The 22,694-nt window shown below is 40.8% G+C and overlaps 1 protein-coding gene across 2 annotated transcripts in view; it reads left to right on the forward strand.

Annotated features, from left to right (window-relative positions):
• gfra1a (gdnf family receptor alpha 1a) overlaps window positions 1–22,694 on the forward strand; it is an 81,306-nt gene that overhangs the window by 10,558 nt on the left and 48,054 nt on the right. Inside the window, exon 4 of one of the 2 annotated variants that reach the window (XM_053620353.1) lies at window positions 6,932–7,033. The exons of the other annotated variant lie outside the window; for it this stretch is intronic. Coding sequence (XP_053476328.1) covers window positions 6,932–7,033 — 102 coding nt within the window. The remainder of the gene's footprint in view (window positions 1–6,931; window positions 7,034–22,694) is intronic. 2 annotated transcript variants of the gene reach the window in all.

Raw genomic sequence — 22,694 nt, forward strand, 5'->3', positions numbered from 1 at the left:
ATTAGAAGTGAAGGAAAACCAAATCATCGACATTTAGTAACGTTGTAGTTATATTTTCGCTGCTTTATATGGGGTTATTAATCCTGGATATAGTTTAGTACAATGCAGGTATTTTGTCTGTACTTAACGTTCAAACAAGCATCAATTAATACCTTCACACCTCAACATTCATTCATTCAGTCATGAATGCTAAGCCTGCTTTAATTGGTCAAAAGGGTGAGCAATGAAAAGAAAACCCAACATAAAGTCTGCGTTAGTGAGGTGTTCCTGTTCTGCAATCACCAGCCAAAAGAACAGCTAGTGCCTTGGCGTAGATTCTTCAAGCCTCCGGGTGTGCGTAAAAATCTTCCAAAAAGGGTCTTTTGTTTTAACGTTTGTTTTGTTTTGAGCAGAAATATTCGCATAGCATGAAAGAGACGTATGATTAAAGACTCAATTTAGAAATAAACGATGCGAGTCTTTCTAGAACACTCTTGTAGTACTTCATCTTTGCACCTTTTTCCGACTTTTTGGAAATTCACGTAACATGATGATAATGTAGCTAATAAGGATAAAGACATGATAATTCCCTATAGAAACACTGAAAGGCTCAGTGTTCAAAGCAATAGTAAAAAAAAGAAAGAAAAAAAAATCAACAAAGGCGCTCTCTGGTTCCTCATTTATCTTCCCTGCTTCATGACTTGCATCAGCAAATCCGATAACATGGCGTCTACAGTGTTTCGAAAGGCAGACGCTTGCTAACCAGCTCGCCTTTTAAACTTGAATCTTTTTACTTCCACAATAGCAGCTCAGTGTAGCATGGCACTAGCCTGGGGAAGTGTCACTCATTCCAGCACAAAGCTCTTTTGTGTTGTATACTCCTAGAGACCGCTTATCCCATTAGCCCTGTTAGCCAACATCAAGAGAGGCGCTAGAGAAGCTATCGTTTTCCAGCTCCCTTCTCTCCGTTTCTGGCTTTTTTGTTCTTGGAAATACGCCGCTGTCCTACTGGAGCTGGCTACGGCTCGGAGAGAAATCTCCTGCGAAAGCAAATCGATAGAGTGCCATGTTAAAATAGAAACTCCAGGCTGTGTGTACAAGAAATGATCGATTTTAGCCTCTCGTGCGCTCACGCTCGCTCTCTGTCTCTCTCCCCCAAAGCTCTTCTGTTTAATAGTGGATCAAAGGATTATCCTTCTGTTTGTAATGCTCAGGTATAGTGTTGCATCATCAAGCTCAATGTGCTAGAGTCAGAGGGGAAACGTCAGGCGTTTTGAGTCTTTAAAGAGAACAATTCAGTGTGGGAAAGGGAAATGGAGCGCCGGGTCACACGTCATTAGGCTAGGAAAGCAGCTCACCGCTATTCACGCAGAGCTTGTTATCAGCTCCTCGCTATTGATGGAGTGCGCGGGACGTTTAGGGCCGCGACGGAGCATTTAGGCACTCCTCGAGGGATGTTAACACAGCTTAGTGCGGTGATAATGAGGCCTTACGCAACATTAGAGCTCGTCCTTTAGCTGTAAAACCTGCGGCTTCCCACAGCTCCCTACACGCCCAGCACACCATCTGGTTGACTAGAGTTTGGAGGTCAGACAGTCACAGACTAGCGGATGGAAGAGAGATAGAAAGCTCTTTGATGGGACATGTGGCAAGTTAAGGAGCGTGTAGGAGTAAGTGGGAGATGGATACACGTTGACCTTGACCAGCGGCCTCAGCAGGCCGCATACTGTGATGAAAGCGAAAGATTATGAGGCGTGATGATCGCACAGACACGGTTTACAAATCTGGACACAGATGCTTTATGGAGTTTACTCTTTTTCGCCAAAGATCAGACGTTTTTGCTCACTGACTAACTGGAAGTATATTGATGGCCACCTTAGTATAACCTCAACTGGACAGTTAAAGATTGGAAACACATATCCTGTGAAGATTTTCCAAATCTTCAACTATTTCAGCAAGCCCACTGTAGTCTCAGAATCTTGCCCTTGGCTGACGGGTGTAGAACCCAATGTCATTCGGCATAGATCCTTTTCTGATCACTACAGTATGTAAAGAGTGGTTATTTGAGTCTTTCGGTCAGCTCAAACCAGTCTGGCTATTCTCCTCTGACCTCTCTCATCAACAAGGCATTTCCGCCCAAATAACTCTCTATTATGATTATGAAAATGTGCACTCAATGGATGTTGTGGCTTAGTGGTTAGTACGTTTGCCCCCGAACCCCCGAAGCACGGGGAGAACTTGCAAACCCTGTGTACAATTTGGAAATCAGCCTACAGCGCATGTCTTTGGACTGGGGGAGGAAACCGGAGTCGGTTTCCTCCCCCAGTCCAAAGACATGCGCTGTAGGCTGATTTCCAAATTGTCTGTAGTGTGTGGTGTGTGTCTGATTGTGCCCCGTGATGGGTCTGACCAGGGTTTCCCCATCCTTGAGCCCCGAGTTCCCTGACAAAGGCTCCAGGCTAACAAACATTAACTATGGTTTTATACATTGCACTACTGCCACATGATTGGCTGACTAGATAATTGCACGACTGAGCAGGTGTACCAGTGTTCCAATTAAAATGGCTGGTGTATATACAGTATGTGTACAGTATAACAATATTAAAAAATTGAGATCCTCTATCCGACACCTATTGGACATAGTCCAGACATACCGGTTTGTTCTAAAGTTTGGTTCAAAACAAAACTGTGCATACTGCAGTTTGATAAAGTTTGTATCATTGCCATGCCCAGTCCTGTTCATCATTTATTCATGCCACTTTATTACCGTCCTTCGGAGTGAGAAGACAAGCCGAGCCTCAGAGTGATGGAGCAATTTGCCTTTTTGATTACAATGCCACTGAGCACTTGCTGATTTGGAAAAGCTATCATTTGCATGCGAGTGTCTTTGTGGGCCAAGAGCAAGCTGCAAAGTTTGCTCAAATGCCATTTTGCACTTCATTTGTTCCGGTACAATCATGGCGTGTGCTAAAAATGATCTATGATCCAATCGTTTCCTGTATTGAGCTTCTGTTCCAGCCTCTGTGGCCTTTAAGAAAGTCTGAGAACAGATTGCTTTCTGAGGTGTTTCATCGTTTCAAGGTTTTGAGCGTTCCCTCTGCTCCACACCGCACTCTTCGAGTTGTAGTATGAGGACAGAACGGTGTGCGCAGATGTGTCACCCTCGGTTCTTGCATCGACGCCACGCAGCCTGAAAAATCATTTATCCCAAGCTGACCAGCCCACAGTTCTCATGAGGGCTTTTTGATTGGATTGAAACGAAAGGGAGTTATTTATCATGGTTAATAGACGCTGGTGACAGCTGCAATCAGCAGGGGCTCTGGCGCTCGTGCCAGCCGAAACCGCAGTCAATCACCACCAATGCATGCCAATTTACACAATAACCCAGGGCAACAGGTGCTGCTCAGCGGGCCAGTCAGAATATTTAAAATCAGCTACCATGCATTGGTTTATCTTTTAGCCAAGCATTTTGTCAAGCAGAAATCCTACATCACACAAACAGCTGTATTGTATTCACGTCAAACGTCAGCGCAGTGATTTGATGTCAAGTGCAGCGTTGTGTAAAGGTTAAAGCTGCAGATAATGCAACTTTCAATACACGCCCACTTTACTAGGAACTCCTGTTCACCCCATGTATTTATCCAATTAGTTGATGACTGGGGAAAAACGACCAGGTGATGTTTTTTTCTTTCTCCAATCTATAACTACAGAGTTTTGGTGAACATGTGTCCACCAGAGATTCAGATTCCCGTGAAACCAGATGTGGGCTTTTGCTCTCGTCTGTCTCAAGGCTCGGCATTCCGAGACGCTTTTCAGCTCACCTCGGTTATAAAGAGCGGTTATTTGAGATACCGTAGCCTTCTTGTCAGATTAGTGGTTAGCACTAACACGTTTGCCTCACACCTCCGGGGTTGGGGGTTCAAATCCCACCTCCGCCCTGTGTGCGCAGAGTTCTTATGTTCTCCCCATGCTCCGGGGTGTTTCCTCCCCCATGTCCAAAGACCTGCGTTGTAGGCTGATTGGCATTTCCAAACTCTCCATAGTGTATGGAAGGGTGTGCGTGTGTGTGTGTTGTATGATTGTGCCCTGCATTCTGTCCAGGTGTCCCCTGCCTTGCACCCCGAGTTCCCCCGTGACCCTGTGTAGGATAAGCGGTACAGAAAATGGATGTATATAGACGTCTCCGTACCTTATATGCATCAAGAGGATTAAAACCTATACTCACTATCATGAAATCAGAGAGTATGTTTCTCTCGCTCTGGTGCTGATATGATACTACAGCATCCACACCATTTACGTTGGCACTGCACCGTGCAGATGTGTAGCGTTACTTTCCAAGTTACGCTCCAAACGACTACAGGATATATCCGGCGGTCATCTTGTGTACAGGTTTCTTTTCTCTCTTTTTTTTTTTGTAGTATTGTTGTAATTGTTTTGGTAAAAATCAAAGTTTGAAGCAAAGAAGAAATGTCAGTCATTATACAAGGAGTAACCTAACCTCCTTGTGTTATAATGTTACAGTATTTCCAACATAGTGTTACAGTGTTGTAGCATCATAAGTGTTTTTATCACCCTGTATAATCCAGGTTTAAGAATAGCAACATAAATCAACCTTAAACCAATCTTGAGCGCTATTATGCTGTATTATATACGTCAGGTCATTATAAATGTATTATCCAGTAGGACAGTCATGACTGCCAGAATACTTTGGAGATAAAAAAAAGCCATTTTGCCCATTCTATCCTAACAAAAAATGAGCGCTGCACTCAAAAATGCGTCTTCGTCCGCCATTCGTCTAATCGTCTTGAAACTGGTAAAGAAAAAAAAAAACCCCTCCTGAAATATAAGTGATGCATTTGTGCACTCCTTTCTATCTGGAAGTGAGCACACAGTATCGATTTTCTGTTTCTTTTCAGTTCAGAGAGAGGCATGCTGAACTTCTGCTTAAGCTAATGTTAGCTGAATCGATGATCTGATGATCAATATGAGAAGACACTAAGGGAATAATACAGTGACTGCAAGACTGAATGATTGACAGCGGAGACGCTCATGTTTCTGTAGCAGCGGCTGAATCAATAGTGCCGAGTTGTAACACACAACAGCGTTTTTCTTCTTACTAGAAAACCAAACTCTGGCAGATTTGCATCGTCATGAATGTGTACATCGTAGCTTGCTGATTTGCATGACTAACATTACATTCTGTTACCCCGACGTCCTCTTAAATCCTCGATTCTGATTCGTCAGAAGGTGTTTGATTCGTTTTCAAAGTTACGGCGTAATACATTTTCATTTCTATAGGAACAGCTAATTCACAGTTATGTGATCACCACATAATACAGTCTGAACATAAACAAAAGTATAACGTTTCGCTACTTAATCAGTAAAAACATAGATGACGTCGATTATGGTGTCGTGTTTTCTCCAAGGGAGACGTTTGCGGAAGGAGTCTCCGGTGTCAGAGATTTGTATCGCTCGGTAAGTTTTCCAAAACTGGGAAGTCGTCTTTTTTTTTTTTTTTTTTTGCAGTTTGCACTTTCCAGTTTCACATTAACATGACACACTATGTGACAAGCCTTTCTACCACTTAACTTCAAGAGCGAGAGAGAGAAAACAAAGAGAGTTTGGTGAAGGAACGGCTGTTCATAACTGTTGTGACGTAAGTAATGACAGGAACTGACTTGTTCCCCAGTCAAAATGATGCAGTGTTGTTCTTTATTTAATAAAAAAATGTCACTGGAAAATTGATGCAGTTTAAGACCATTGGCTTACTTATCCTACGGACTTATGGACTCGTTGACCCTGTCTGGAGAATATCCAACGCTTCCACTTGAGTAATTGAGGAACACTCCTCAAAAGCCCATTACTCTAATAAGAACTCAGTCTGAACTTATACTCCTGCCAGGTCTCCACTAAAGCTGTGCTTTGTGAAGCCAGGTCAAAACGAGACAAATGGAGACCGAACGATGTGAATCTTCTAATCATGTGTCGGTATTTATAGCTGCACTCCGTTACTACCGGAACTCGTAGCTTTTTTCCACCCCCAGGAAATGCAAACAGCACGACCAAACAAATCCATCGTATTCCATCGGGATCCAGCTGTTCCTCGGGTTCTTTCTCTGGGACACATGCCGCTTAATAGCTTTTCACTTGTTCTTCCGTTTAAATCAAGCTGAGAATAGCTGCAGCGTCCCGCCGACACGCCCGCGTCGCCAGTGCAAATATATTCGTACTCTTTATGCAGTGTTTCCTCAGTGACTTCTGATCAACAGGAAATTGGTTTCATTTGTGCATTTCATAAACAGAAAACAAGTTTGTTTTGGGACTGGGGGCAGTGTTATTGGAGTATAGGAAAATAATGGTATGACCGTGTACATTTTTTAAAAAAGAGGATGATAAGAGGACTGCTGATGAGATTTTTGGGTGGGGGGTATAATTAATTCATAGATGCATAAAAATTGCATTAAATGCATAAAAATTGACCAGTGTATTCCTATGCCCTTAATAAAGATGATTTCTTTTGCGTGTGTTAAGCATGTTTCTTGCACTCTATGGGTCTCTTTTTGGGACGGTTGTTCTTTACTTTTTTGTTTCACTTTCCTGTTTTATTCCGAATTTTGTGTTTTGAGATCTAAAACTGTACTAACCCTGCGATCCTCAGGCTGTTTGAATGAGCTTAGTTACTGGTTGCTGTTTTTTCCTTCCTGACTATGACTTCTGATCTTAAGTCCAATGGAATATCCAGTGCATTATTCTAGCAAAGACACTTTGAATGTACATGAGTTAGATCTTATGATCTTTAGAGTAGGGCGCAATAGTCAGAGCCCCTTACCAGTAATTGATTCCATTCCGTTATTTGAAATGTAGTCTTGTTATATGAATACATTTGAACAGAACTGAATCGAAGTTTTCCAGAGACGATGATAAAATCTAAACCTAATGAGTCTTTTTGCAGAGGGAGACACAAACAGCGCCCCCTGGAGCTCTCCAGCGACCATGACACCGGCCCAAAACCCTGGTAGAAACAAGAGATCAAACCCCGCTTGGGCTGTTCTGGGTAAATAACCCACTACTGCATGCTGAATTGGCAGAAAATAAAATGTGTGTGTGTGTGTGTGTGTGTGTGTGTGTGAGAGAGAGAGAGGATAGCAGTGTGTGTACGAGTGCTCTAAGGTCATATATCATATAAAGACTTTGGATTCTAGTGACATGCCTTTGAAGTGGTGATCCATAGAAGAAGTGAAGAAGGTGTGAGTTACAGGGCGGAGATGTTGACTCGAAGTCAACATGTCAGTCAAAACATTGGAAAAAAACAATGCATTGGGTTTCTCAAACAAGATTTCATCATTCTTCACTAAGACATGTTTACAAAGTTAGGTTTTTAAGATATGTTTAAAAAGTAATAGTGATGTAGACATTCCTGACACGAGTTTCCTGCTCGTTGCCATAGTATTACTTGTACTGATTAGCAGAAAAATCACACCATCTAAAATATGAGTACTATGTATAAGGAAAATACTCAGTGTATAAGGAAAGTACTCAGCTGTAATTACCGAGTTACTGTTACCACCTCGAAGTGGAATATTTTCTACAACAGCATGACCTGGAGTGTTTTATTTCTCTTACAACATCAATTTGCTAGCAATGCTAGCAACTTTTTTTTATTATTTATTTATTTATTTATTTATTTATGTGACATTTTTAAAGAATAACGTAATTTGTTTTTTAGCCATTTATAGTTACATTTAATTGTAACTCTATAAATGTATAATAATAACAACAACAACAACAACATTATCGAATAGAGTTGGGGTTCGAAATGAAAGTATGAGGACTAGCATGGCCAACCTGAGCTTTCACTTAACACACTTTCTCTATCTCTCTGAATGTCATGGCTGTAGGCAGGATTACATCACTGTAGCTCTGATTCACTGTAACTGTGGGAAGCTATACGCCAGGGGCACTGTCTGACCCCAATACTGTGATCCCAATGAAGTACTGCTTACTTTTGGGTTGAGCCAATGGATTCAGCATGGCAACAAAACCTAACCCATCATGCTTTATCCTGTTTCACAGATGTTCCACAACAATAACTGTAAATGGATAAAAAGCACAGCGACATTCTTCACTGTTAGCAATTTGCTGCGGTATACGAGGAATACTACATGTCAGGATGTGCGGTTTTCGGAAAATATCAACTTTGGGACGGTGGCAGTAACGCCGCCTCACATCATAGCATCCTGACATTGATCATTTTCCTATAACAGCATGCCTCCAAGTGTTTTATTCCTTACAAAAAGCAATGAACTTTTACAAATACTTGAACCTGTATGTAGAGTAAGACTCTGTGAATGCCTGAGCTCATGGCTATTTGAGAAGGACTCTTGGTTTGTAACTAGTGCAAGGATCATTCTTAGTTGCCAAAGTAAAATGAAAATCAGGTGTAAAAAGTGATGTGGAATATGAAGTGCAGATGAAAGCGCCAGCATTTTGCCTTTCTTTGATGAAGCCTATACTTACAGAGTATAAATTATTCATGGCTTTTAGCACAGTCTGAGCATAGTGATGGAAGAGGAGCCATTTTGCGTTTGGCCTGCTGAACATGGGTCTTTTGTTGACATGTTGAGCAATCACTTACAAGATGTACTGCCGTGTCCTGCTGCAAGACAAAAGGAAAGAAAAAGACATCTTATATGGATTGTTCTTGGTCAGGATTAACCTCTTAAAGGCATGGATAATTAGAGTTATTTACCAGAAAGCATTCTGTAATTACAATGAAACAGCGTAACACACTCAGAGAAAAGTGCTATCAGAACTCTTCCACATACACAAGCACACAAATGCCCGTAATTGGCTAGTGTTGCTGTGATTGACAGGGCAGGGAGAGTAGGCCATCCCTCACACACAGACAGAACAGGCAATTTTGTTCTTTTGGACTCCTGCCCATGGATGGGTGTGGCATCTTTGGGATTCAAATTGTTAACCGATTCAAGGTTCGAACCTGAGCTTGGGTTGCTGTCTGCGTGTACTTCCTTATGTTCTCCTTGCGTCCATGTGGGTTTCCTCTGGGTTGTCCAGTGTTGCCCCTAGGTCAAAATATGTGTGAATGCATGGAGTACGATGGAATGATATCCCATCCCAACCTTGTGCCCAGCGTTCCAGGAATAGGCTTTGGATCCACCATTATCCTGACCAAAATAAAGCGGTTCCTAAAGATGGAGATGGATTTCACTTCAATGAAGTTGTAAGAAAAGCCATGACTGCTATTCCGGCCGTCTGACCTCATCTCAACAATTTTAAACCTTTTCAAACAATGTGATCAAATCGTGGTTCTATGTAATCTGGTATTATCTGCTGGCTCAGAGGTTAATCTGATGGCTCAGTGGTTAAGGCTTTAGGCTACTGATCGGAAGGTCCCATTACTGCCAGGTTGCCCCAGTTGCACCTTTGACCAAGAGGCTTATCCTTCAGCTGCTCAGTAGTAGGCTGTATTGCTTTGGATAAAAGTGTCAGCCAAATGAGTAAAATGTAAACACCAGATATTGGAAGACAAACGTCTGACAATCGGTAGTGGAGACCTCTAATCAATAGATCACAATTTCAAATCCAAACTGTCCCTCAAAGAGAATTGGTTCTGCGTTCAGGATGGAAAGCCTGGCCTTCCTCTCTTCCATGCTGTTTAGAGCAATACTAACCAATCTCAAGCAAGTGTTAGCTATAAAATAGCAACCATTCTTCTCCAAACAGTTTAGCTGCCCAATAGCATTAAGTACAACATGAGATAGAAGCATGTGTGGTAGCTGTCCTGAAATAGCTTAACTGGCTATGATGAATACATGAGCCAATGAGCCAAAACAAGAAGCATATATTTTAAGCTCTAGATTTCCACACATTAGTGCTGGGGAAATGATTCTCCATTAAAAAGAACTCTAAAAGTATTGCATTCTTTAAAAAAAAAAGGTTTCTCGCGGGTTCTTTGGGTGGTTAAGGGTTCAAGCTTTCAAACGGCGCTACTCTTGGAAACGTTTCTGAAAATAAAACCCTCTGGGGATCGTTAAGATTTCCCGAAAATCCTTTAAGGTGCTAGACAGAGTCTAAATACGATCCAGGTTTTTGCACTCCGTTATTTTTCCAATAAAGTCGTAGGTCAGAAGTTCTTCTAAGATTCAGAACAAGTTCAGATCACAGAAAGCCCAGTTGTTGGCCCTTGAGCAAGGCTCCAACCTTCAAATGCTCAGCTGTATTTCTCGATTTAGACAAAAGCAGCCAATTCATTTAAATGTATTCTGTGGTATCGCTGAGAATGTGCAGAAACCCAGCATTCCGAATGCGAGACACTAGACATGGAGGTGTGAATTTATGATACGTGACAGGCAGGCATTCACGGTCTCATTTATGTGTCATATTTCTAAAAAATCATAATAATAATTGTAAAAAATACATCCTGTATTCCAAAGTAACTTTTTTTTTTGAAATCTTGGATTTCAACGTGACCTCAAATGTCATGGTAGCTCATGTAGGAAATGCCTGTGTATAGGATAATCACGTGTAGAACATTACAATATAATCCCTGGATTCGTCATACGTGCTGAAATCTTTCCATCAAAGCTTTTTCTCTGTCTTTTCTACCCAGGCGTTCATTTGCACCTGAGATCCTGTTACCTTTAACACCTGTTAACTTATTTGTCGAGTATCTACCTCTCTTAATTCCCCCAACATTGTTCTTTTCCATTCACACTAGAACTACTGTGTTTTATGATAGACAGCATGGATTAAAAAAATTAATTCATAGAGAATTCTATGAATATTTAAAACTTCACCCAAGCATATTAGCATGCAGCCCTCCAGACAGGCAAATACCCATCCCAGGCGCCCTAGATAATATTTGTATTTTTGGCAGCGGAACAGAAATTAAACTCGTAACATTAGCATAACAGACCGCACCGTGGCCCTGGTGTAAATAATCCGAGCTGGTTGTGAGGGAGGAATTGTTTCTGTGCTTTACTCTCCTCCCCCTCTCTTTTGTGTTGTTCATTTAGTCACTGGCCATTTGTGATCGGTGCTTATAAAAGCATGAAGGCGCTAAGCGAGTCAGCGGGCTCTGGGCGATCTATTTACGCATGAATAATCCGCGCCACGCGACAGGTGACTGGACGAAAAAGAAAGAGAGATAGAGAGAGAGACCTTGAAATTACGTTCCAGTTTTAGAGCATTATCACGATCCAAGCTGGCATGGCGAGCATCCTGCAGGGCGGTGTGGGTAATGAAAGTGTTTGTCTGTGGCGGCCCAGACCAGCCAAAGGTTTTTCAACCACTAAATTAGTAGCTAGCTTTAATTCCCCACCTTCATTACGGAGGCCACCTGTTACCTGGAACGATGAGTCAAACCGGGCTGTGGAGAGATTTTTGTTGAGATCCACTGTTGGCGGTTTTCGCACCTTGTCCCTCATCCATTATTCACTACAGCTGATTGACTGAAACATGAGGAGGCAGAAGAGAGGATGAGTACGCTGGTAGGACTGCGTGTCCTGTCTGGAGTGGCTGCCTGTCTGCCTGATTTATATTTTGGGGGTGCCTGTGTTCAGCACTGAATTTATTTGTGATGTCACACTACACAGTAGTAGTTAATGGTTCATATGAAAGTAGACACTCAGAGCTTTAAGGATTTGCAGTTTTTCATAAGTTTTTTCTTTTTTCACCTAGCCTACGTAGTTTATATGTTATAATTTTATTGTGGGAGTTATATATGGTGTTGTACTGTCAAAAAAAGCCTTAGTCGCGCTGTCAATTTGATCTCTCTACCATGGTTATTGTAGAGAGGTATGAAGTATTTGCCCAGCAGTGGGCTCACACCCCTCCGCTTTCCTATCGCCCTGCTCACAGAGTCACGATACTCTACACACAGAAACCCAACGGTGTCCTGACTAATCTTATAACAAACCTGCAGTGATCAAATAATTCTTTTGTTTGTACCGTTCGAAAATGTCCGATAACGTGTACTGTGAGAAAGGGTTAATAACTCGCTAATATTGTCGATATACTGCGATATAGGAGGAATAAAACACTTCAGGATGCACTGTTGTAGGAAAAATCAGTAAGTTAGGCTTCATCACATCACCCTGTTGTTGATTATTTTCCCGATTACAGCATGTCCCTATTCTGTTTTATTCATCACTTAATAACTTTTATTACTTGTCTACAACCTCTTTCTTATGCTCTGAGCAGAGACCCAATCGGGCTCACAACAAATTCCTTTTTCACCCAGCTACCACGGGGGTGTAAACTTTTGCCCTCGACTGGTAATATATAGATAATTAAATATATACATGAATGAAGTAATAATTTAGAATGTTTTCTAACAGAACTAAAAATGCTATATATATATATATATATATATATATATATATATATATATATATATATATATATATATATCTCAGTATAATAGACAAACCCACACTAAAGCTAAACTAAATAACTAAAGCTCAAATACCAATAAAATCTTAAAATAATTTAAAAAACAAATGTAGAGTAGTTCACACCTGGCACTCTCATACTGTGCGCCATTTTCTGAGACTGTACTGAGTGACGGACAAAACAGTTTTCCTCCAAAAAGCTCAGCACGAAGCTGATTGCCACTGGGGTTTTGGTTTTTGGACATCTCCGTCGGATACACCGTGGTAGTAAAGCTTCCCACCTGTGTGTGTTCGCGCTTTGGCACCTTTATTGGGAGAAAAAAGTGCCACTCCTTTCGCTCGACTTATTCGGTTAATTTTTATTTCCCTCCTGAAGTGTCGTCAGTCATGGTAGAGTGTCCTGTATTACAGGCCAAATCCCCAGCCAGGGATTTTCCTCGGCTCTTAATTCACAGATTTACATGCAAAGCGACGGGGACATTTTGCTCTTAAAGAAGTCAGCCGAGGCTGAAATGTAGCCCGGCTTAAACAAAACGTTCCTCCAGACTGGGTTTGTCATGAAAACTGAAGCATGGTGGTTTAACACATCTGTTCAGGTCGTGACTTAGCAATAAATGTCCAATTGACCGGCTGTTTAAATTGTATCGCTGTACAATTATAACATCTGTAGCCAATCCATCTCACTTTCATCTCCGTTATTAGCGGTATAAACAATATTTATGGATACTGCTCTCACCTTTTGGACTTTTCTCCACTTCCATAGCATGCTTTCCTTAAACAAAGGAGGGAAAAACACTTAGAGGCATGCTGTAAAAGGAAAATAATCAACAACGAAGTGGTGTGATGAAGCGGAGTTACTGTTACCACATCGAAGTTGATTATTTCCCCATAACAACATGTCCCAAAATGTTACTCCACCCCCCCTCCCCCCCTTATACAACAGCAATCTTCTAATTTAATGTTGAAGATCCAAAAAACAGTTAGTTCCTGCTATTGCTTATGTTATAGCAGCTATAAACAGCCATGTCCTCTTGTTACAGAGAAACCTCAACGTTCTCCTACCTGTAAACCTTTTATGTGATGGAAAATTTAAATATACAGCTTTACTGACACCGGAGACTCGTTCCTTGAATGTTAAGTATCAAGTATTTCCCATTAGAAGTTTACATTAAATCAGATATACAATCATTAAACCTTTTTCTAGACATTTTTTAACCAGTTTTAATCTTGTCTTTTTTTTTTATTGGCAGATAATTGTTCTCATTTTAAGCATTTATTTCTAGAAATAAACCAAATGTATGTGCCAAAAGATTAAGACAATTTAAAGTTCAAAATGAGGAAAAACCACCTAAAACAAGCCGAATAATCTTATATTCGATTTACAGTAATCTCATTATATTATATTAGATCAATTTGGCCATGTTTAACATATTCAAGATATTTTCATTTCCCAAAATATATTTTTGCAGAGTTTGATTTTTTTTTAATTCGTTTATTATTGGATTGAACGAGTCTGATCAAGCCATTACGAAGCTAAAGGAGGTAACGAGTAACAGCAATCTATCACCTTCAGAATCATTTCTGTACATATGTACCTGTAAGTACCCTCAATTTGTCTTGTGATGAGCAAATTAAGAAACAACTACTGGGCACCAATAATTTGTTGCATGAAAAATGTGTCAAAAATGTACAAGAAGATACATTCCAAACTACAGATTTATCTGTAAAGCCATGAAGTGAACGTAAAAGTATTGAAATGTATCAATAATGTCTTGCTAATGAGAAGTACACCCACTAAATTTACTTCCAGTTTGTAAAATTACAATTTTACGTTTTTTTTTTTTTTTTTTTTTTTCCACAGGAAAAAAAAAGAACCTCATGGCAAGTAATGAAAAATCTCAGTTGGAAGTCAATGTCAATAGTATTAATTAACGTGATTGCTGCTCGAGCATGCTGTAGAGTATATCTAGTAGCTAATAAAGTGTGAAAGTACAGCTACAAATCACACAAGCATGTTGACACTGTGAGATATACTGCCCTGGTAAGACCTCAGCTTTAAACCCTCGCACGTCTGAAATGTATTTAATGCCTTGGTTACACAAAGCCGCTGCGACAGTGTCACGGGTTATGTTTCAAACCAAGCAATAAGAACCGGCTTTAACCCCTTTACAGGACACTAATTGAATGATGTTTTCACACACACAGGGCTTAGAACACGTAGAAATGCTACGTCTTGTGTTAAATTAGATTTCAGACCCGCGATGCCTCATACGGCGTCTCGTGTGACACAAGCAGCTCGGAAATAAAAGTCTGCCTTGAATTGTTAGCGTTAGGGAACGTTAGCAAAGGCTAAGGTTTCAGCAGGGAATGTATATAGTGAAGACACCTGTTCTCGCCTCGGAAGAAAAGTCAGCCGGAACGCCGGGATGGGGTCATGTGACCGTTTGCCATCTGCTGTGAGCTGGATCTGAGGAATCACAAACGCACACACACACAGTCTCAGAGTTTTCTCGATAACATCATTACAGCTCGCCTCATTAAGCGGGATCGTTAAACTCAGGCTTTTAGGGTTCAAATCGTGTTCTTGGGTTTGATCAGGGCCCAGGCCGAATATGATTTGAGACGGTACATGGGATATGATTAGATTACAGCGGAAACTGTGTAAAGTTTCCAAAAGGTTCACCATGAAGAACTTCTCTATAAAGCATCCATGCATTTTAGAAAGTCGGAATATTTCTGATACTTTTTATTGACTGAAAACTGGGCATTCCGAGAAACACTAAATTCCTCATTTCTAGCTTTACACTGAACAGATTGAACCTTTTCAGTAATGTACAAGAATGTTTCCCCTCGGAAAGACAAACTAAAGTACTCTTCAGCTTTCAAGATAGAAGTTTTTGGGTTTTTTTTTTTGTTTTGTTTTTTTTTAAAGCATTGGGATGATAAGATAATGACTATACAAACTGAATTAATATCCATACAGACTAGGGACAATTTGGAAATGCCAATCAGCCTACAGTGCATGTCATTGACCTGGGAGAGGAACCTGGAGTACCCAGAGGAAACCCCTGAAGCAGGGGGAGAACATGCAAGCTCAGTGCATCCAGAGCAGAGGCGGGATTCGAACCCCGAACCCCTGATGTGTGAGGCAAACGTGCTAACCAATAAACCACTGTGCCCCCTTGAATTAATGTCACTTTACCCTTTACCGAAAGTTACTCCTGCTTATTTCCCTATGTCCTTTGGTTTTGTTTTTGGCCTTCTGGTTGCTTCAATGACTAATCCCCTCTTTACCCACTCACTGACTTTTGGTGGACAGCTTCCTCCTCCCCTAGAGTCACGGTTGGGCTGTATTTATTCCATTTTTTTAATTATTATTTTATTTATTTATTTATTTAAATGGTGCTTCTTCAAATGTTCAGCTTTGTAAATGTTTTATTTATAACCAATCTCTGATTGATATTTTTCTAGAACATTGTCTGAGATTTGGTTCGATAGCTCGTTGGTCTTCATGAAGCGGTTTCATTTCTTTTTGTCTCTAATAAACTCTGGGCTCTTCCAGGAAACGTTGCATTCATACAGAGATCACGTGACACTTTCATTCACAAGGGTCGACTGTATTAAACTCATTATGTAACTTCTAATGTAGGGGTTAAACTCTGAAAACCATGTAGATTTATTGTGTAGATTCATGACATACTCAATTAAGACCACTTTCAGGCTGTGACGGTACAGAAAGTCAGGGTGAATACTTATGCAAGGAGAGATTTACAGGAAAACATTTTGTCTGAAGTAGACATCCATTACTTGAACCTACATTAGTGCCCAATTGTATTTTGGCTAAGTGACTACATTTGGGTGAAGTGGAAATTAAAAAAAAAATATATATATTTATTTTTTAACCCAACTATATATCTTTAAAGGGATAGTTCACCCCAAAATGAAAATTCTGTCATGTTTTTTCTCACCCTCATGTACGCATTTCTTTCTTCTGAGGAGATATTTTGAAGAATGCTGGTAACCAAACAGTTTTGGTGCCTATTAACTTTCATTGTATGGACACACACACACACACACACACACACACACACACACACAAACACAACACTGAGACATTTCTCAAAATATCTTCTTTTATGGTCCAAAGAAGAAAGAAAGTTATACATTTTTGGGTGAACTATCCCTTTAAGAGTGACCCTACACATAAGCCCAGTCAACGGTCTACCTTCTCCAAGTGAAGTTCCCGTCCATCAAAACCTGAACTCGCACCAAATGTTTACAACGAACATTCCACCAAAACGGATCAGCTCGGTTATTCTGATACAGTCTGAGCTGAGATGATCTTCGCCCGTCGTTATTTATCATATGAGCGTCTGGGAAATGCATCAGCGATCTCGTGACATCGCGTCGTGTTGTGTGCTGATGATTTGGGGGAAAACTCGATAAATAGAAGCAGCTGGAGTCGAGAACTGCGGCCGTCCGTTTGAGAACCGAGAAGCTGTTCGTTCGTGGGGGGAGTCGAAATTCTGGAGAGACGCCATGTTTAGTCGACGTGGGTGTGTACTTGTGGGAAATGAATGATGAGTGCCAGTCTGCTGACGGAGATGTTTTGAAGCGAGCGCGGAAATTGAACGCGTTGAGAGGACTGAATGAGTATGCTAGTGCTCTGTAATCTGCTTAGAGGAACGTCTCGCTCGGAGACCTAGACAGATGGACGGACAAGGACAGCTGATCACATCATGCAAATACGCGCAACTCACACAGAAAACACATGGAAATTTCTCTTTATCTGCTCAGCTCTAGCTCTCTCGGACACCCGTGTAGTACTCATAAGTCCTACTTAAATCCTCTGGACGCTCCTCGATCTGGATGTTGATCAGTCGAGCTACGAAGATCGATTTCTTTGTGGTCTTAGAAAAAAAAAAAAATGCAGCACATTCACAATAGTGGAGCTTTGCCATTGTTAGCTGTTACACAACACAAAAGTTCTTGGAAACTGAGCTTCGGTTTATATTAACGGCAAACTGAGCCGAGGTTGTGTAGTTCAAATGTAATACAGTTTTAGAAAACTTCCTTCAGTCCAGGCAATTGTGTGTGTAAACATTATACACATATAATTGCCAGAAAAACATTCCTATATTGCTTTGATGCCAAAATGCACTGCTGAAAACGTCTCCGCTGAAAACTGTACTCAGTTACAAGAAGGAAACGTACAGTATATCAAAGTCATATTTCCATAAAATCAGCATTGGCAAAAAAAAAACTCAGCACATAGCGTTCACACATTATGGGTAAATTTTTTTTATTTTTTTTATAGAAAATGCACCCCACCACCACCACCACTTAAATTCCTACTTGAACCCTCACATTTACTCCAAGTGCATCTGATCAGCCGTGACCGCTGACGTCGGGTGTTTGCCTTGTTCACTGGCGTAATAAGGTTGCTAATAAATGAGCAAAGCTTAGAGCTGTTACATTAGAATTATGCAAACAGCAAGCCTGAATTAATAAAGTTTGTCGTTATTCATTCATTCTGTCACACCGTATCTGATACAGAGGCGTGACAGAATAAGCTGAAGTATTTACAAGACCCTGAAAATGTTGATGTAAATGTTTTTGGTACTTTTCCATATGGTTATAAATATTTGGAAATGTCATAGCTGGGAACTTTAAGTGAATCCTTTTTGGGGGTTTTTTTGTTGTTGTTGTTTTTTTTACTTCCGTAACTATGAAACTTCTTTCAGCCTACCGTAGTTTGAGGTCTATTCGGAGAGACTCATCCGTGCCAAGCTAAGCGAAAAAGGGAACTACGGTAATAATACAGCATTGTCCAAATGTCTCATTCTACGACAAAGACCTTGAATATGTGAACGATTATTTAAATAAGTAAGAAACATCCACAAAAAAAAAAAAAAAAAAAAGGATGGAAGAATGGCGAGAAGAAATCTTTAAAAACTGTGTGACATTGGTAATCGTAACGTATTCCCCGTTCTCAGAAGTCTCGTTGTCCACTGATCCAAAAATTCTTGCGATTAAGAAGGTTTTTCGAAGAGCAAGGCTTCTGAAAAGGTCTCGCACTTCAAAATGTGATCACACATGATGGGGGGAAAAAAAAAACTTGTATTACAGAATGAAATTGAGTTTTGTCCTCGTTTGCGATATCTCTATTATTGCCTACTGCTTCTGCAATCTCTGTCCATCTCCATCATACTTCTTTCTCACTTCCATTTCCCGGTATTTTCATGTACTTGTCTATTTGTCTCTCTATCTGTAGAAAGCGAAGTTCAGAAAGACACACGGTGATTTGGAATTACCGAGGATTACGCACGAGTTAAGCTTGACCCACGTACCCATGCTGAATTCGGTTACAGAATCGGTCCGATAACGTCTCAGGATAGAGTAACGTTCGCACGTCTTCACTTTTGATCGATGGACAATCCTACATCTTCAAGTTATCCCAGTTCCAAGTGGATTAATTCACTGGCTTCGCACACTTACATAGGGTGTAGGATGGAAACTGTAGACTGCGGCGCCGCAGAAGTTCTATGTATTTGACGGATGCAAAGTTGTTTTGTTAATCAAGAGGTCGAGAAGGATTTCACGAAACAGTTACAGCCAAACAACAACGACGGCTGGTTAAAATAATGAGAAAAAGAAAGCGTCATTCGGGTACTAAGGCTATCTGAGTTATAAATGGTAAATGGCGCACTTATATAGCGCTTTTATCCAAAGCGCTTTACACTGTGTCTCATTCACCCATTCACACACCAATGGTAGCAGAGCTGACATTCAAGGCGCTAACTTGCCATCGGGAGCAACTTGGGGTTCAGTGTCTTGCCCAAGGACACTTCGGCATGTGGAGTCATGCCGGTTGGGAATCGAACCGCCAGCCCTACGATTAGTGGACAACCCGCTCTACCACCTGATCCACAGCCGCCCCTAGAGTTCTAGATAGTCACCATTCTGAAACACGGCGGGAAACAGACCAGGGTGCCAATAGTTTTGGATGAGGTTTAGTGACTGCACATAATTTGAAGAAGTGAACCGAATGGTGCGTGGATGCAAGGTTTGGCTAGGGAATGATGTGTGTGTGTCCTTCTGAAGCTGACAACAGCATTACGGGGTACATTTGAAATTCATAGGCCTTAATGATGTGAAGCCTCTTAATCCAGGAAAAATCGATCCTTAATAACCTTTGAAACTGTACATTTGCTCCTTCATCGCTGCCAAAAGCCGTCCCGCGCACTCCAGAGGCTCGGCTCTTTCAGCATTAAAGACCATAAAGTAGCATTAACCCTGGTTTTATAACAATACTACTGTACAGTGTCTTTTAAAAAGCCAGCGTATCACATCTTCCTGTGAATTATTCAGCAATAGGACGGTAGTTATGGAAATAGAGAGCCGCGCTACTCTCAGGTCACAGTCATCGGACTGGAATCTCTACTGGGTTTTTTTCCTCATTCTTCATTAGAGACATTAGGTTCTCTTTAGGGTCAGAACTGTATTATTATTTATTCAGAAGATTATTCTATTTCTATAATCACCACTCGTGAGATTTAAACATTTGCAGTTGTGTGCAGATTTGGCATTGCGACTGCTGACCTCTTTCTTTCGGTCTTTCTCTCTGACCGTCTTTCTCTCAGTCACCCTCTTCGACTGTTTCTCACCATCTTTCTCCAAGTGTTTCTTTCTTTCTTTCTTTCTTTCTTTTTTCTCCAACACTGCCTCTAACTGTCTTTCTTGTCTCCTTTCTTTCTTTCTTTCTTTCTCTTTCTTTCTTTCTCTCTGTCTCTTTCTCTTGGTCTCTGAACATCTCTCATAGACTTGTTTCTCCTTTCTTTCTTTCTTTTTTCACCATCACTGCCTCTGTCTTTCTTGTCTCATTTCTTTCTTTCTTTCTTTCTTTCTCTCTGTCTCTTGGTCTCCATCACTGCCTCTAACTGTCTTTCTTGTCTCCTTTCTTTCTTTCTTTCTTTCTCTTTCTTTCTTTCTCTCTGTCTCTTTCTCTTGGTCTCTGAACATCTCTCATAGACTTGTTTCTCCTTTCTTTCTTTCTTTTTTCACCATCACTGCCTCTGTCTTTCTTGTCTCATTTCTTTCTTTCTTTCTCTCTGTCTCTTGGTCTCCATCACTGCCTCTAACTGTCTTTCTTGTCTCATTTCTTTCTTTCTTTCTTTCTTTCTTTCTTTCTCTCTGTCTCTTGGTCTCTGAACATCTCTCATAGACTTGTTTCTCCTTTCTTTCTTTCTTTCTTTCTTTCTATTCTTTCTTTCTCCATAACTGACTCTGACCATCTTTCTCATAGACTTGTTTCTTCTTTCTTTCTTTCTGTATTTCTCTTGCTCTTTCTTTCTGACCATCTTTCTCTGTCACCCTCTTCAACTGTTTCTCACTTTCTTTCTCCATAAATGACTCTGACCATATTTGTCATAGACTTGTTTCTCTTTTCTTTCTCTCTCAAACTGTTTTTCTTTCTTCTCCATCACTGCCTCTGACTGTCTTTCTTGTCTCATTTCTTTCTTTCTTTCTCCAATTGTTTCTTTCTATCGTTTTTTCTCCATAACTGACTATTGTCTCATTTCTTTCTTTCTTTCTTTCTCTGACTGTCTTTTTTTTTCTCTCTCTCTCTCTCTCTTTCACTCTGTCTCCCTCTATCTTTCTTCCTTTTCAGTATTTTATTTCTCTAATACCTAATTTTTTTTCTCTAATTTGTTCAAATGTGTATTTTTGCTCCTCTGCTCTTCAACCTGTCCATTATTCAAATGAAATGCTTTTAGTTTTGGTTTTTTTCTTTCTTTCATTCATTTTTTAATCATTTTAATTTAATACTTTTTAATTTTATCTAATGCTCCCGTCTGTCTGTCCAAACTGTCCATTATTCAAACACAAAAGCTGCTAGTTAATTAGGCTACGTCCACATTAAGTTTTTGGTTCTCTCTAATTTACTTTCTTTCTTTCCTTCTTTCATTCTTTCCTTCCTTCCTTCCTTCATTCTTTCCTTCATTCCTTCATTATTTCCTTCTTTCTTTCCTTCCTTCCTTCTTTCCTTCCTTCCTTCTTTCTTTCCTTCCTTCCTTCCTTCATTCTTTCCTTCCTTCCGTCTATCCTTCCTTCCTTCATTCCTTCCTTCCTTCATTCCTTCCTTCCTTCCTTCCGTCTTTCCTTCCTTCCTTCCTTCTTTCTTTCCTTCCCTCCTTCTTTCTTTCCTTCCTTCCTTCTTTCCTTTTCTTTCCTTCTTTCTTTCCTTCCTTCCTTCTTTCCTTTTCTTTCCTTCTTTCTTTCCTTCCTTCCGTCTTTCCTTCCTTCATTCTTTCCTTCCTTCCTTCCATCTTTCCTTCTTTCCTTCCTTCTTTCTTTCCTTCCTTCCTTCCTTCTTTCCTTCCTTCCTTCCTTCTTTCCTTCCTTCCTTCCTTCTTTCCTTCCTTCCTTCCTTCCTTCCTTCCTTCCTTCATTCCTTCCTTCCTTCCTTCTGTCTTTCCTTCCTTCCTTCCTTCTTTCTTTCCTTCCCTCCTTCTTTCTTTCCTTCCTTCTTTCCTTTTCTTTCCTTCTTTCTTTCCTTCCTTCCGTCTTTCCTTCCTTCATTCTTTCCTTCCTTCCTTCCATCTTTCCTTCTTTCCTTCCTTCTTTCTTTCCTTCCTTCCTTCCTTCCTTCCTTCCATCTTTCCTTCCTTCCTTCCTTCATTCTTTCCTTCATTCTATCTTTCCTTCATTCTTTCCTTCCTTCATTCCTTCCTTCCGTCTTTCCTTCCTTCATTCCGTCTTTCCTTCTTTCTTTCCTTCTTTCTTTTCTTCCTTCCTTCTTTCTTTCCTTAGTTCCTTCTTTCTTTCCTTAGTTCCTTCTTTCTTTCCTTCCTTCTTTCTAATTCCAAGTTTGAACCTTCTTGTGCACAACATTAAAATTCACGCCGCCTTTGATGAGTGAAGGGTAAACCGGCATTTCCTCTTGAACCTCAACACACAGCGTGCTTGTATGTCACAGCGCTGACCCCGATTCCTCAAACGGCCGAGATGCCGCTTCTAAACGATTCCTCACACAGTAAACGCCTGACCTGCTTTCGTACATAAACACGCCGGACCAAAGGCCGAACGTGGAACAGTTCAGCCTCCTGGCGTCCTTCACATCCCCGCTGCGGAGACACGGCCCCCTGACCGCACGCTTATAATTACCGAGCCGAGCCGCACGTACACGCCGAGTGGCTGCGGGGCTGATCTCCAGCGAGCGTGAGATTAAGCCCAGGATGGAGCTTTAGCCCCGAGCTGCTGCCCAGGAGCCTCCTTAATAACACGGAGAGCTTCTCACAC

The sequence above is a fragment of the Ictalurus furcatus genome, chromosome 3 (genome assembly GCF_023375685.1).
Source record: "Ictalurus furcatus strain D&B chromosome 3, Billie_1.0, whole genome shotgun sequence".
Lineage (NCBI taxonomy): Eukaryota > Metazoa > Chordata > Actinopteri > Siluriformes > Ictaluridae > Ictalurus > Ictalurus furcatus.